At 40.6% G+C, this 17138-nt stretch overlaps 1 protein-coding gene across 2 annotated transcripts in view; it reads left to right on the forward strand.

The window, feature by feature from the left end:
• piezo2b (piezo-type mechanosensitive ion channel component 2b) overlaps nucleotides 1-17138 on the forward strand; it is a 131775-nt gene that overhangs the window by 7818 nt on the left and 106819 nt on the right. For both annotated transcript variants that reach the window (XM_083782150.1, XM_083782149.1), the window contains exons 2-3: nucleotides 6670-6765; nucleotides 15577-15702. In XM_083782150.1, coding sequence (XP_083638276.1) covers nucleotides 6670-6765; nucleotides 15577-15702 — 222 coding nt within the window. The remainder of the gene's footprint in view (nucleotides 1-6669; nucleotides 6766-15576; nucleotides 15703-17138) is intronic.

Below are 17138 nucleotides of genomic sequence, written 5' to 3' on the forward strand. Positions count from 1 at the left end.
AACCAACAAAGTATGTTTGTTGGTTAACTTAGTTTGTATGTAAGCATATACAAGGCATGTGCACATTTAATGACATTTATTGGCCAAAATTGGCCAAATTGGCCAAATTGTCAAATATTATGTAAGAAAGGGGAAAACATTGTGATTTATTTCTTTCTTCACAACATTCACCTGAGTTACACTAAAGGTAATGCCTCAACTCCTACAATTCCACAATAGTGCTTGTCAGGGTGACTGTATTTGATCCTGTGGTGACATTCAGGTGTCATCACCAAGCAAACAGAGCAAACATCCTGATCTTTTCAAGAATCTGTCCAGTTATACAGTATGTCAGTTCTATTGTCCATGCAGCTGTTTGCATTAGTATACCATCTCCACAACACTGGTTTACTGTACACATCAACCATGTCCATCAGGGCTGTCCTCCACAACTACAGACATCCTTAGTTGACGGTGACAGTGATGGGGAATTTAACGACTAATTGATTAGTTCATTTAATTAACAAATCTGTAATTGTGTTTGCCATGTACAATCATGCAGAGACCAGACTCTCCAGGGTTGCGAGGTTGAGAATATTCTAACGTTGATTTCACAACAGCTACTGGCTGCTGGCCTATTGACTGGCAGAAATAAAGTATTATTAGTATGCAAGAGATGTCTTAATTATTTTTCAGGGTATACTGGTAATTCCTTCAGCTTGGGGAAATAGCATGACAATGACTTATCAAAGTCTTGGTCAATTATTTAAGACCAAATTGTCAGATTCATTCATTATTCAAATATGAAAGGACAAGTCTACTTGTTCATCAATGTTAGTGTGTGTGTGTGTGTGTGTGTGTGTGTGTGTGTGTGTGTGTGTGTGTGTGTGTGTGTGTGTGTGTGTGTGTGTGTGTGTGTGTGTGTGTGTGTGTGTGTGTGTGTGTGTGTGTGTGTGTGTGTGTGTGTGTGTGTGTGTGTGTGTGTGTGTGTGTGTGTGTGTGTGTGTGTGTGTGTGTGTGCGCGCACGTGCAGTGCGTGTGTGTCTGTGCGTGTGCATTCCTGAATCTTCTGAGTAAGTGTTTACTTGACAAAAAAGTCTAGACATCATCTCTGCAGTACAGTGAAAGAATCTTTCATGAATTAATAAATGTCTTTCAAGCAGTGATCACACAGAGTTTAAATTCCCCCCGCTATCTCTCCGTGCCGGGTTGGGCCAGGCACCGGCTCGTTTTATCTGCTCTCATGACATTTATCTTTTCTGGACCCACTCTCTAAATCGGCTCGACTTATTTTCAATACCAGATCTAAGGGCGGTTGGCTCTCTGCCTTTGCACTGGGGCTTTTGTGTGTTTGTAATAATAGTGTTTTTGCAAAAGAAAAAAGGACAAAGACCGTGATTCACGAGGGCACCGGGTAATTCTGCTGTAATGTGATGTCTCCAAAACAAAGGCAGTTTATTTTCATTCCTTGTGTAAAGATCCTCTAATGGTGAGTCATCCAGGGAGGCCAAATGGTCAGACTGTGCTGCAGTCTAGTGTAGATGTTAGACAATGCAGACGGATACCCAAAGAGCTCTGGCTTGGGCCTTGAAACACAAAGCAGATAAATAATGGCTGTGCATGGTAGAAGTCTACAGTTAATCTAACTCTTGAGAGTTATAATTAATGGATAAATGAACACAGATTTTACTGTGAACTTCACACTGGCTGTAAAGTTTGAATCTTTGTTTTTGTTTTGATTTCATCTTGACGGTGATATGTGACATGATTTCAAGTAGCCTAATCCTCAAATACTTCAAATTATGTAGACATATTAGCAGGGCTTAAAGTTCTCAGTCCTGGGGACTGATTTCAGTCCTGAGGATTGCATAGGGGTCATTTAATGAGATCACTGCAGATTTGCAAAAAATCTTTTTCAGTCTTGGGATTTTTTGGGGCTTTAAGCCCTGCATATTAGTCAACCATACTGTATCTATACAGTACATAGTACTTAGCTGAAATGTGTTTTCATGTTTTTAACCTTGTCCAAGCCATGAAGTAGTCTATCCGTATATGTGATCTCCTGTCTCACAAGTTGTTCACAAGTTCCTTCTGCCTAATAGCCGTTGTGCTTTTCAGTGGTCTACGTGTGGTTAGGGAGAGAACTGTTGAAAAGTTGGCGTAGGGCTCGGGTTCCATGCAGCTAAGGAACATGAGGTAGCCAAGTCATAATGTCAATGAATAGGTCTATTGAACTCAGTAAAGATAAATAATGTGTAATTCTTTTCTGTAGTTGAAGGCTACGGTTAGGTATATCTCAGACGGATGTGGCCGGTCTCACGGTCCTGAAACGGGCAGCGTAGCAGCGAACCAGGTTGTAAACTCCATGCTTGTTGATCTAACCTCGCTGAGAGATCTGTGGTGTCAGACCTGTGTGTGTCCGCGTCTGTATGAAGTTACTGTGCTGCTCGCCCTCCCTGCCAGTGTTGCCAGATTCTGCGAGGGATATAAGCAACCAGGTCTGTGAAAGAAATCAATATGCATCAGCTATTTGAAAAGATCGCAATTGGTTGTGAGCAAAAATTGGAAATGGCAGATATTAAAAATCACACCTGAAGTGAGCGGTGCAACTGTACCATGTGGGGGTCCCCGGAGGATCCCTGCAACATCCAGACCCCCAGGAACTCGCCCAGGGGAGCGGCCTGGTTCTGGCGAGCCTTCCCGCGTCTGAAACGGTTCGAGAAATGACAGAGTTACAGTGTTGCAGCTTTCCGTGCTCGGACAAGGGGACAGACACGGGACAGACACAGACATACACACATTGCTACTTAATGGAGCGGTTAGGCACCGCTCAAAAACAATTGAATATTTTTTTAAACATTTTTAGCATCACAAATCCTGTACGGGGGTCCTTGACTTCCGTAGACAAAAACACATTCATTTGGGGGTCCTTGACATGAAAATGTTTGAAGACCACTGGTTTAAACATTAGGAAGCAAGCCTAAATAAGCAACTACCACTTCAGAAACAAGCCCAAAAACCTGCAACTGCCAATAATGTAAAAGAAACTTAATAGTAAAACAATCCCAAAGTTGCTTATAATAAACGGACATGGCAACACTGCTCACCTCCCTGCCCTCTGCCTCCCGAGCTAAAAAATACTGAAAGGAAGCGTTGCAGTTACCGTAAGAGGCGATCACATGCTGACTGCATACCGGAGGTAGTTTATGAACATCAGGTTATATGGGATGAGTGGACGGTAAATTAGCCTCCATTTTGGATGTTGGGTTGTGGTGCAAATCTTTCTTTTTATTAACTAGTGCCTTATATCTGTCTCCTGAGATTGTATATATCCTGTTAACTCACTCGGTGGTACTTATCTCTTAACCACTTAAGCCCTAGCTGTTTTAAATATATATATATTGAAAATGGTAGATCTTCCCGCTTGTAAAGAGGCGTGATATGATGCGTTGTGCTTGTGGTCTTGTAGAACTGCTATTTTCTCGAGTTTGTAAAATATTTTAATTGTATTTAGCCTATTAATGATGTTCTCAAAATCAGGACAACAGTTTGAAAGTTAAATGATAATTCCAGGAAGGCAAGTTCTTTTGTATAGTACAAGACAATTCAATGTGCTTTACATTACACACATTAATACAGGTACATTGTCACCATGGCATTATATTAACCTACTTAGGTGGTCTTCTAATCTAAGGCACTGTTTCCCAAACACTGGGTGGCTCCCTTCATTTTTTTGTTTCCTACATTTTAGTTGTAATAATTATTTCAAAACATTTTAAAATAATATTCCCCAAAAAATGCAAAAACTTTCATTTCATGAAGAAATCAAAGAAAAATCTAAGAAATTCCATAAATGAGAAAATAAATGAAAATAGCCGATCTACAAGCTCACAACGCGGTACGAGGCGATGCATTGTAAGCTTGTAGATCTGATATTTTCACTAGTCTGAGTCCCGGGAAAATGTCTAATATCTCTTATTGGTTTTTGGGAACCGCTGGTCTAAGGTTATCTTAATGTTATCACTGCTGTTGCCTTCACTGTTACTCAGCTGAATTCCTGACACTGTATTGATTGATGTACTGTACATGATGTGTAATATGCAGGAGGCACCAGATGGTTTGAAGGCAGCATTTAACTGGTAATAACACTCATCTTGGCTGGTAGTCAATCAGACTGAGATAGTGTATAAGTGTTAGCAAATCAATAATCAATTACATTTGTTTTTGTTAGTCCTGATGTGTGCACTTGATATTTGGCACCAAAGTCATGTGAAAAGGCCCTGAGAGAGGTATGGATCAGGTATTAGCATAGTGGACACACTTTAGGATCTATAATCTGGAGCGATGCTAAAGTCTGGACACGGTTGCCTGCTGACACATTTTGGGTCTGAAGTCATTTTCTTAAACTTTATATTTGAACAAATATATTTAAACAAATACAAATATAACCCGGAAATGGGCTTCAAATGGCGGGTTTAGAATATGGGCCTTGTGGACTGTGAATTTCCCTGACAAAACAAACAAACAACTGCTTTGTTGCAAAGGTAAAGCTACAAACCTTTTTTAGTAATGTACCAACAGGCTTGAGTGTTCTGTATCATGGTGTGGAAAGTCTTTTTTCTAGTCGTACAAAGAAGGCCTTGGTAAATCACCTGTATGCCAGTGCACGTAAATGCACCACTGTGACCTGAATATGACATTTCACATTCCCAAACCGTGCTTTGTTTTAATATAAAGCTGTGGCAACCAAAAGTCATATTCCCTGTTTTCACAACTAATATTAGATGGGAGAGATGTGTGACATCACTCTTTTCCAAGATTTGGGCTTACAGTATATAACTGAACAAGTTATACTAAAGCAATTGTTCCATGAAATGCTTGTTAATCTTTTTTTTTATATGATATGTGATTTATGATGGATTATCCCACTGGGAGAGCTAGAGCAGACCACAGCAAAATATGGAGTGATAATTTCACTGTAAGAACATAAATGTAAGGGTCCATTCTTACACAGCCAGTTAAATTAACACTGAGGATTTGACTGTGTGCAGTTGATATGCTTACATTCTTTGTTCAAATCACGTTAGGTCAGATGCAGGTTTGACTAGGCCACAACGTCATGATTTTCATTAGGTCAGATGCAGGTTTGACTAGGCCACAACGTCATGATTTTCATTTTGTAATGAAGAGATGTATTTTTTTAATCGAGTGAATGTCACACATCTTTAGCCTTTTCTATGTGAAGACTAAACTAACCTAACAAACCTTGTGGTAACCTCATTGCCAGAGATGAATCTCTGGTAATTAATAATTTCTTATTACAGTACCTCAGTTTTTGACATTTGGCAAAAAACTATGGTGTAATGATGGCACATGGCTCTGCATTATTCTAATCATTTATTGTTGGTCTGTGTTCCTGTCCAGAGCTAATCTTGCAAGCCGCTGAACACTGCACAATACTTTGTACACACTGCGGCCACATACGTGTCATAAATGTCCCACGTTTTATACCTTTAGAAATGTTTTTCTTTTATAATGGAAGTCAATGGGATTCAGACTAGGCTGAAACCTTGTCCAAATTTGGTGTCATCATATGTCATCAAATGTCATAGGGCAGCCACATCCACAATGGAGCCACACCATTGAATACTGGAACACATGCATGGGGGGGGGGGACATTTCTGTTTGGCCTTTTAGGATTTGAAGTTACACAGGTGCAGATCTGACACATAACGTCCATCAAAACATTTGGATCATGAGATCCGATTAGTTTTTTAAGAGGAGAGCGGGCAAGCCACTCTAGCTTGTATTGTCTTTATTCAGTACAGTGTGAGGAAAGCTGAGACACCGTATAAGGGACGGAGAAAGGGGCTGGTGGGCTTCAATCCAAGGCCAGCCGAGGTGCATGTTATTTCACCACAGGCAATAATGATTCTGTCAAATTTTGGCATACCGTTACCGGTAGTTAATTAATCCAGCCAGCCCAGAAAAACATACGTTGGCTGGCCGAACATTAAGGTTAGAAGGATGTCAGAATGTTGTGACTTGTGATTAGTGAGAGCAGACTCTGGGCTGCAGGAATGCTAATGACCTAGGCTACATCATGCAAGGTTAACCTTATCTTATAGCAGCATTCATCCACTTCATTATACTAGTACTGACCTCGCCTCAGTTCAATTCATGTAAATAGAATAATATTTAAACCTGATGTTCCTATTTGGGGCATGTCATTATAGAAGAAAGGTTAAATTAAGAAAATAGCAAAAACAGCTGATCTACAAGCTCAGAGCACTTTGCGATTCGATGCATTGTGAGGTTTTATATTGGCTATTTCTGTGAATCGCCATACAACAACGTTCACAGTGCTTAGGTGGTTATATGTTCATTTTGATCATTTTATTCTTTCAATTCTATTTTTGTAATAATTGCACACAATCATCACGGTATGCCAGCATTTCCCTTGTATGGACACTGGCCTGCACAATGACGACAGGCCAACTGGCTGCTCGTTATTAAGAAAAACAGTTATTTGTTTGATCAATGATGACTGTTTAATGTGTGTGTGTGTGTGTGTGTGTGTGTGTGTGTGTGTGTGTGTGTGTGTGTGTGTGTGTGTGTGTGTGTGTGTGTGTGTGTGTGTGTGTGTGTGTGTGTGTGTGTGTGCGTGTGCGTGTTTGTTTGTTTCTGCAGCGTGCGTGTTCAGGTTCAATGGCCTGTCCTTGGTCTACCTCATCTATCTGCTGCTCATCCCACTGTTCGCAGAGCCTACAAGCACAACAATGAAGGGTAAGTAAGGCCTCAGGGGACAACATTACATATTTGTAGTGTACCCCGGTAGAGTTCATGCTTCTGCTTACATAATGAAAATATCAAGACGAGTTTTAGTAGACTTTGACTTTACAATTATATAAACACAATGGACACAATGAATTGACAGGCACTCACTTCTGTTGATAATAGGAAAATTACAAAGATATGCATAGGAGAATAAGGAGAGATGATGCAGCCTGACTCTGCGGACATCTCCTTGCAGGCGCGCGCCGCGCGCCACTCTATACCCAACTAATTTAGCATATGGCTTACAGGTGCTTCTAAACTCCACTATGCGTCTTCCCAAATGTGTGTGATCAAAATAGCAATTATGGGGAAAGCGTGCCAACACACCCATGACCACACCTCTAGGTGCAAATACCAGTATCGGCATAATCGATAGCGGGTGACACTAGACCAAAATACCATTTAGGGACAGAGCAAGCTCCTATACTCGTAATCTTCGGGCAGCGGCTGACTTGCGGGCAGCGTCGCGGGTAACGGCGGGGACGAAAATGGAGCCCTAAATCTACATTTGATCATGTCGATAAAAAGGCTTTTTCGCAGCTTGTAGATCTGCTGTTTTATACTGATAATATCTGAAAACAATGCTGGTCACATGAGTGAATGGTTTTATGAATGAGTAACTACTTTTCTGGATGGGGAGCATTCATCATAATGGGTTCATCAATTTCTCCCCTGCACCATCATAAGTTATGACTCATAACACATGAATGTAAAAATGAAAACAAAATGTAACTATGTTTGCTTTAAACCCAGTTCTCCCCATAGTTATTAAATGAATAACTTTGCTTATGCTAGAAGCCTGTACGTTGGTGTCAGTATTTAACTGAAAGACTCAAGAACTTTTCTACACAACAATACATCACACACCACACTCACATTTACAGATGCCCTACACACACTTGTCACGTTGTTATTTTCTCCCCTGCACCGTCATAACAAAGTAATGTAGCTGCTAACCTCCACCGGTGTAATATACCCACTTGGGAATACAAGGCCCAAGCTAGTTTAATGGCTAGATAAAAATTAAGGTATGAAGTCCCTTCGTTCCTAACATTTTAGCTCTAGTTTTTATTTGTTGACAAAATATATCAATATATTTAGTTTTTACTTTAGTCATCATAACTTGTTTTTATTTAGTTTTCGTCAGTGAAAAAAGGTAGTCGACGAACATTTTTTGTCATAGTTAAGTCGCATAAATGAACACTGCTGTACATAGGGTACAGAATCGTCATAGTGTACCAACCATCACAGGTGGGGTGATAGTGTACCAACCAGTTTCTATAGCTAGAATTCACACCTGAATTTATAGCAAAGGCGGTGCCTTGATAGGATACAATGTATGTATGTACTCTGTTTCAAAAGCACTCTTCACGTTTTTATTACCGTTTATTTATTTATTTATTAACTGAAACCATTTCTGTTCATCTCCTTATGACAACGCAAAGTCAACATTCTTTTAATCATTACTTGAATATACTGTGTGGGCAAGGTGCATGGAGAAAAAGGTTCTCACAGTGCAGTCTACATATCATTTAGTAAATTATGTCAGCTGGGAAGCCCACAGAAACACATGTGTACAACAGAAATACAGAACCACTGGTACTGGCACTTTTCCAACCCTGTATGGGCAGCATTTGGGGTGTATTACAACATGTCAGGATGGGCAAAACCAGTCGTCGTTCAAACAGTTTAGTATTACATTTAAAAGGAAAGCCACCCATAGATGTGGCTGTGATTGCACCCAGAGCTCTATATTTGCATGCATTTGCTAGAGGCTTAACAGGTTTTGTGGGAGCCTAAGAACTCCATCTTCCAAGGAGATCAGCCCAAATATTTATACTCTATAACAGCTTCCCATAGTCAGTTGCTGGATTTCTTTTCGTTATCTACAGACACTCTTGCCCAAGGCCTTGATCACCAGAGATACTGTAGTGTAGATAATTTATTATGTACATACTTTATACTGTAGAGAATAGAATGGGAGTTCAAATTCAGCCTTGTTTTACTACAATATCAACCAGGAACCAATCTGTAAGATAGTCATTGAAAGAGCATTTTACATGGTCACATAACAAGCTTTAGAAAAGCCATGCTGAGTTATGACTGACTATAAGGGCTTCTTCAACTTAAACCCTAGCATCCCTATTTTGGGGCAACATCTGGCAAAGAATAGCAGCTTTACGAGCGTTGTGAGCTTGTAGATCTGCTATTTTCGGCAAATAGATTGAATGTAGACTGAAAAAAGGAGGGGTTCTAGTATAGAGCCCTTGGGAATCCAGTCAACTAAGTATAGTGTTTTAAGTGTTTATCTTGTATATTTTTTTAATCTATAATCCTTCAACATAACTTTAGCCTCAACCAATGTCTACATAAAATATAAATCACCGCTCATCTGGGAAGGTTTTTGAAAAGGTCCTCTCTCTTTTACGGGTGATAAATGTGGGGTTGTGGTTTCGAATAGGGCTTGACGATAGTTTTGCTGCGTCGGTATGCAGCTTCACTTCACCTACACCGCAGAACACTAAACAGGACACCTCCCAGACCGCTCATAATGTGGGCTTCAAGCAGGAGACCACATGCAGTGTTTAATAATACATAAAGCCATATCGGCGGGGAGGAGGATCGGGCTGGATGTCTCTCTGCTGTGCTCGTCTCTCCAGCTGAAATAACAGTCGGGAATTGAAGGATGGGAGAGAGACAGCCCGAGGACAGGACAGGAGAGAGAGAAAGTGGACCACTTATGTACTCATCAATAGTTAAAGAGAGAAATCCTTGAGTAAAGCAGAACTGTCATTGATACTGTAACTGGCTGTTGACTACAATACTGTGGGACAGATTCTTGGACATTTTTCAGTAGACTGTATAACTGTGTGTGTGTGTGTGTGTGTGTGTGTGTGTGTGTGTGTGTGTGTGTGTGTGTGTGTGTGTGTGTGTGTGTGTGTGTGTGTGTGTGTGTGTGTGTGTGTGTGTGTGTGTGTGTGTGTGTGTGTGTGTGTGTGTGTGTGTGTGTGTGTGTGTGTGTCATTATCATAAAATATTCCCTCTCTCAAACAAGCACAAAACCAGTTAGACAAGTAGTTAGAATTTTTTTTGTCAAATATTGGATTAATTAAAATTATGTAGCCAAATTACAGCGGTAATGTTGAAGTGTTTCACACTGCATATAGCTCAAGGTTAATTCTCCGTAATTTGGCGTTTTAAACTTTAATAAAGTACCCTGATCTTATATCCACCCTCTCCTCTTTTTTAACTTTTTTGATTGCTCGGATCGTCCCTATTTCTTAAGGTTAGTTTGTGATGGCTGATGTGACATTATAACGTGACCGTCCATGTGCTTTGGACTTGCTTATGTTTAGGTAACCTCTCCAGGTCTTTTGGTTTGCATAGTGTGATGAGGGCGAACAAAATAATTAATGTGAAGTTTAAACTGCCACAGGCGTTGGTTATGGTTAGAATTTTGCTGTTTCCAGCTGTGGGAAGCATGCCAGTATATATATACAGTACCATCTGGCTGTGTATTTATTTACTGTATGTCACATTCCTGGGAGAGAATGGACTCATTTCACTCGGTGCATTAGGAGAGAAGCCATCTATTATGTGTGTGTATTAAATTGTATGAGGCTTAATTTGGCATTTGACACAATGTGGTTGACAGTTCCAAGTTTCGTAATAAATCGTGATATAAAAAATGTAAATCATTGACTTCATTAATTGAAGAAATTGACAAAAAAGTAACCATCTTTTCCTTAACAGTGAGCGAACAAAGGCATGACTCCATGTTATCTGAATAAGTAATCTGGATTTATATTTTGAACTGAGTCATTTGAAAGTAAATTGAGCTCAGTCATGATAATTACACCTGTAGCCACACTGACAGACACAACCCCTAAACATGCTAATTTGAACATACAATATGCACCGACACGCTGGATAGTCTTTATTTATATCAATTTTAGAATTGGGAGAACCGATTAGGCCAGATCCTCTTGACTCATGTACTGAACTGCGTTGATGGTCTGCTTCATTTTGGCTATTGAATCTCCAGGGAACCAGCATGGCTGTTAAATTGGTATTGTTAATTTAAGACAGATGTTGGGCATGAATAATGAATGAAGGGTCATTTCCTTTTAAAAGCCTTGTCAGTTCATTAAGCCTAAAGAATGCATCAGTGAAATTGGACAGGAACATCTTGTGCCATTATTGTTTGGGAGTTACTGTCGGATATTATAAAGACAGTATTTAACCACTTAAGCTCTATTCGAAAACAAATTCTAAAATAGTAGATATACAGTACAAGCTCACAAGACGCCACATTGTGAGTTTGTAGATCCGCTATTTTTTACTTTTAAAGTTTTAATTCTCCTATAATGACGTTATGCCAAAATAGGAAAGCCAGGGTGAAAGTGTTTCCTTTCCCTATAATGTACATTTCCAGTGAACGTGTCAATAATCTAAACTCTCATAAACAATAAAGAAGTCAATAAGCGATACAGAATTGCTATTGCCATTTTGAATTAACTAGCAGAGGCATAAAGACAGCAGTACAGTTAGGAATAGATGTCATTGATTTTATATGAATTCATAAACCTCTCTATTTTATGAAGTAAATTATTTTATCTCAAATGGAGTAATTTAAATAAATTCCAAGTTGCTAGGGTCCAGCACTTTAAATTGCACTTGTGCTGGCAAGCCCGCACGAGTTGGATAGATGAGGATTGTTGGTTTGTTTGGAAAAAGCAGTCATTGCTAAAATTAAATAAATAAAATGATTTTGAACAATGAACTCTTTTGGCATGGTTTAAAAGCACTCCAGGGACACAGCAGTTTGTGAGTGAATAAAGAAATAACGGGCGTGCTACTAATTCAGGACGAGTGTCATAACCGAGACAGATGGTGGCCAGACAGTAAGAGGAAAACAGGGTGCCAGTGCAGTCACATTGTACAGAGGACCAATTTGGACACGAGTAGCTCTCTAGTCCTCATACCGAATCTTTACAAGCATTCTTCTCTTTCTTTGCAGCCGTGGAGGGAATTGCTGGGGGAAATTAGCTCAAATTGTTTTCACTTCAACATTTAATAAGCATGGCATGAGCTGGTGTTGGGCATGTGATAAGGTTACAACGCGGATAGCCCGCACTGCTCAGCGGTAGCGTCTCACCTTGGCCAGGAATAGGATACGGTGCCACATCGCAGTAAAACTCTTTAAATGCTCCCCGCAAGGATGCATTAAATTTACGAGGCTCCACCAGAACAGAACCGGCGTGGTGTGGAGATGGAACAGAACTGGAGTGCTGGAGATGTTGCTCTGTGAAGAACAATTGAACGCCCGGCGGACCCCAAACCACGGTGTCACGGAGGCCGCTGGGTAGCGATTAGCAAATGCAAATTTTGTTTTGTTGAAAGGACGGACGTTGCGCCGTAAGGAAGCCAGCGTCACTTCCCTTCCAAAGCAAAGGGCTCTTCCAAAGGGCCCTTCCGTGCCCTGGGGATGAGAATGTTCATTTCCGCACTGTGAGGAGGTCGAAGAACCCTACTGTAGTGAATTATCACCATAACAACTCCTGAAATTATCCCAAATACCTTTAGGTGTGCTATAAACAGGCCATGTGTTTCACAGCTGTCGTGGTTCTCTCACACCCGTCTATGGATGAGGAGCGACTGGGGCGTGAGGAAGACGGTTGCGTTCTTTACTCCCCAGCAGAGAAGGAAGGAAACCAACTCAATTCAGGAATTCATGTTCAGAGATGTGTATGTGCTTTTCCTATGGTCAGGACCCGTCTGATTGACACTTGAGTGAGTGAGCACTTTCCCAAAGCCAGAAGTCAGAAAAACAAACCTTTGCACGGTTGGAATAACATCAGTACAATGTTTATTATGAACTCATGGAATGTATGTTTGACTTTTAATAATGACCTTTTTTTATTGCCAGTACCTAACTAACTACTACTGTGTAATGTAGCCATATCCCCAGAAAATACCCAAAGGTACTTTTCCCCAATTCTTTCTAGGTGGAACAGCATGCAGAGTTAAGGTTGACAAATAGACATTCTAATTATCGGGGGGAAACATTAAGAAATTCTTCCTTGATTAAAATATTTTTGAGTGGTGCAACCACTCCAAGGAACAGCAATGTCCGTCTTAACCTATGTGACTATGTTACTATCTTAACCTATGTGACTATGTTACTATGATACCAGTAGGGACAAAAGTGGCACTGTTGTGCCAGAAACAGAGAGTGAGAGAGATAGTGCTGCACTGTTGCCTGCTAATGAGAGAGAGAGAGAAGGGTAGGGGTAGAGGGGAGAGGGTACAGTCTATGGTTGCAACACTCAGTTCACACGGGTGTGATTTTAGTTTTTTCATTATGACAAAATCACAATAAATGATTTTACCAGAGGGATTGAACCTGAAGGAAAACAACCTGAATTCAATAAAAAAGTTAAGTTAATTTGAGATGAATTAAGAGAGATTATGCAGATGATGAATCAATTGATTGCCTGATGTTTTTATTGACAAAACGTGCATATACATTACCACATATGTATAGTACACATTGTGTACATCTCTGTCAAAAGCATGAACACAAAAAACTTGATGGCTTATTTCCATTGTGGTCCTTTGAGTGCATATTTATAAACCCAGTGGCCATGTGTTTTTGGGAGGGGCGTTTTAGTGGAGACAAAGAGAAAAATGGGAGGTTCTCCATGTAAGTGAGAAATGGTTGCCATATTTTTATATTTTGTAGAAAGTTACATTGACAATCTTAGAACAGAGCTAACCATGGTATCTAGAGCAGTGCTTCTCAAAGACCCCATTTCCACCGGGGTTGAACCGGTTCTGTATTTTTTTTCCCCTTCTAATTTTGAACCAAATTAATTGGTTCAGATCCCTAAAAGTTGGTTTGGAACTGGAACCAAAAAAATACTTCTTATTGCCCTGAAGTGGGAACTAAAGTGGACGTGTCACTATTCAGGTTGGAAGATGCATGCAGATGTGATATAAACCATCATAACAAAATAAAGAACAGAACCAGTTCTAGAACCAAAGTTATTTTGGTGGAGAAGGGGCCTAAGTGGTATCTGGGGAACCCCAGGGGTACATGAGGGGTTTCTGGGGAACCCCAGGGGTACATGAGGGGTTTCTGGGGAACCCCAGGGGTACATGAGGGGTTTCCAGGGAACCCCAGGGGTACATGAGGAGTTATTGAAAAATCTTGAAAGAAACCTCTCCTATTATGGGGGTCCATGTGGCACAAAATCCTTTCAGATGGTGGTTCATGGCCAAACACATTCCTGTTTGAGTACCACTATCTCAGTTCAGAGAGAGAGAAATTGTCACATCACATGTATTTTGTCAGTGTGAGAAGAGAACAGAAAGAGGACAGGACAGTGGAGTGAGAATCAGAAATCAGGTTAAATCGAACAAAATAGATAGAAATAACTTAAGAGTATGTACAGGTAGCGTATGTGGAAGCAGGTATTGTGTTGATGAAGATTTTATTGCGTTGTCTACATTGTTTTCACTGACGAAAACAAAATAAAAAAACGAAATAAAAACGAAACTATGATGACTAAAACTACTAATAAATATATTGACAATTTCATCAAAAAATAAAAGAAGAGAACACATCCAGTAGAACTTAAAGACAAGTCATTTTATGTTTGGTTGTGCTCGGGTGTTGCACTCTGAAAATAGTGTGATGCGCTGTGAGCTTGTAGATCGGATATTTTCAGCTTGCAACCAAGTCTGAAATATTACTAAAAATAAGTGGGATTTCATTCAAAAGAAAACTAAAGCTAAATAAAAAATTGCTGTCAAACTGGTACAGCTGGTATTTTGATATCAACACTGGTATACACATGATATTTATATATATACAGTACAGTATGTGTGTATATATATATATATATACACTATTAATAAATATATATATATATATATATGTGTGTGTGTGTGTGTATTGTGAAGAGGGATCTCATTGGTGCGGGCTTATGGCCGATTCATACTCCTATTTTACAGCTGTTTCGGCGTTGTAGTGCCGAAATGATTTTGGCTCGTCAGAAATGTTCAGTAGCACCGAAGAGCCGACTTTAGGACGGTACCCGAACCTCAAATGACGTCACATTGTAGGATCTACAGCGCCGAACAGACTTTGATTCGGCTCTAAAATAGGAGTATGAATCGGCCCTTAGCCTTCAAGCATACTCTTCAGCAAGGACAGATTAAAAAGCCTTTATTAACTAGACAGGGCTATCACATATTAAAACAATAAAAAGCCACCAAACGCTATAGGCCTTTTAATCCATCCTTGACCAAGAAGCCCGTCCCGTCCCAACGGGACCCTTCTTCTTCCCTATAAACTAGTTTTTAATTTGATCAACTCATCACCTGGAGGAGTCGCCACCTCAGAAGCACTCGGCTCGCCTCTGTTCTTTGGTATATGTGTTATTTTATTTATTTATAAAAACTGAGCAGTGCAACTATACTTTATTGTGAGTTACTGTACTGTATACTCTGTACTGTACGGTACAGTTTTATCATTAGTTATACTTTTATCAGTGTGAATGGCCCTTTGGGCTGCTCAACAGTGCCACTTTAGGTCACCCAGCGGTATTGCAGCTGTTAATATCCCAAACGGACAGACATAAGGAGTACGGACATTGGGACACACGCGGCCAGTCATTGAAGCGGTGTAAATATTTAGTAATGTAGAGATGTTCAACGCTGACTTGTGTTTTTGTTGCTGTGCTCCCCCTGCAGGCCACACGGGGCGTCTGCTCATGTCCCTGTGCTTCACCAGTCTGACCTTCCTGCTGCTGCAGGTGGTCTATCAGATCACCATCCACAGCCTGCTGGCTGCCCGCTCCATCCACTCCCACTTCAACTGTGAGTACAGTAGTACGCTGCGCACGCACGCACGCACGCACGCACACACGCACGCACGCACAGTTACACACACACACACACACACACACACACACACACACACACACACACACACACACACACACGCTGCCCACTCCATCCACTCCTACTTCATCTGTGAGTACACTACACACTCACACTGCCTGTGCTGGCTGCCTTGCTGCTGCCTGCCTGTCAGTGCCAGTGCCCAGTGGTGGAAAGTACTTTACTGAAGTAAAAGTATCAAGGCTGCCTGCAATGTAGAAATACTCTGTTACACATAAAACGTCCAGAATTCATAGTTTACTTGAGCAAAAGTACAAAAAAAAAGCACCAAAAGTAGAAAGTGTGTCCGCCCGACTCGACACCGGGAACTGAACTGTCGGTTCTCGAGTTACGTGTATTACAGCCATACACGCGTACAGACAGACGTACAGAGACATTTAAAGATAGATATTATATTTTGGTCTAAAGTTCTAACTTTTGAGAAACGTCAGCAGACAAAACATTTTCTTTATGATAATGATATGATCAACTGGATTCTTAACTGCGCATTCTCAACTGTGGCTTATTGTCACATTCTTCTCAATGTTTACTTATGTCAAAGGTCCTGTTAATACTCTTATATATACTGTAGCCTGGAGCCCAGCCAACTAGAATAGTGTGTGTGTGTGTGTGTGTGTGTGTGTGTGTGTGTGTGTGTGTGTGTGTGTGTGTGTGTGTGTGTGTGTGTGTGTGCGCGCGCGTGCGGGGAGGGGGGGGGGGGGGTCGTGTCCATTAAAACCACTACTCAGTTAAGACATTCTTCTTTCACTGACTGAATTCAGGAATTTTGCGTTATATTTTTAGATGAGTTTAGAAAATGACACATTGACATGCCAATAAATAAAAAACATACATCAGATTTAAAGTGGTTAAAAAACAAAATAAATGCATTAGCTTCAGACTGTGCCAAAAGGTGCAGTTTTATGATAGATTTATCATATTTCACGATTTAACGACCTTCCTCCTTGTACCATAAGTATAGCCATGTAAAAAATAAAAAATAAGTAAAAGTAATGAATTGTGCTGCCTGCTAAGAAAACAGTGTGATCTAGCGACTGCGTGCATGTTGGGAAGGTGTTAACAGTTGGCTGTGGGCTGCTCATGAAACTCAGTATCAAAACCGTAAAACACAACCGATGTCTAGACGGGACAGCGGCTGACCTTGTGTTTTAATGACACGTGAAGTCTCGTGGTTGCAAAAACTAATTTCCCAGCGTAGACACAACAACAGCCAGCTCTCCTGTAATGGCAGAACGCACTGTATCACCTCGGGGCAAGCAGGCTACACGGGGCCCGCCGCTCTCAATGGGCAGGCTAAATATTTGGTAAGGATATTTGGTAATAAAGTAAATATTTATTACCCAAAAGGTCTC

The sequence above is a fragment of the Protomyctophum parallelum genome (genome assembly GCF_964188405.1).
Source record: "Protomyctophum parallelum genome assembly, chromosome: 14".
Lineage (NCBI taxonomy): Eukaryota > Metazoa > Chordata > Actinopteri > Myctophiformes > Myctophidae > Protomyctophum > Protomyctophum parallelum.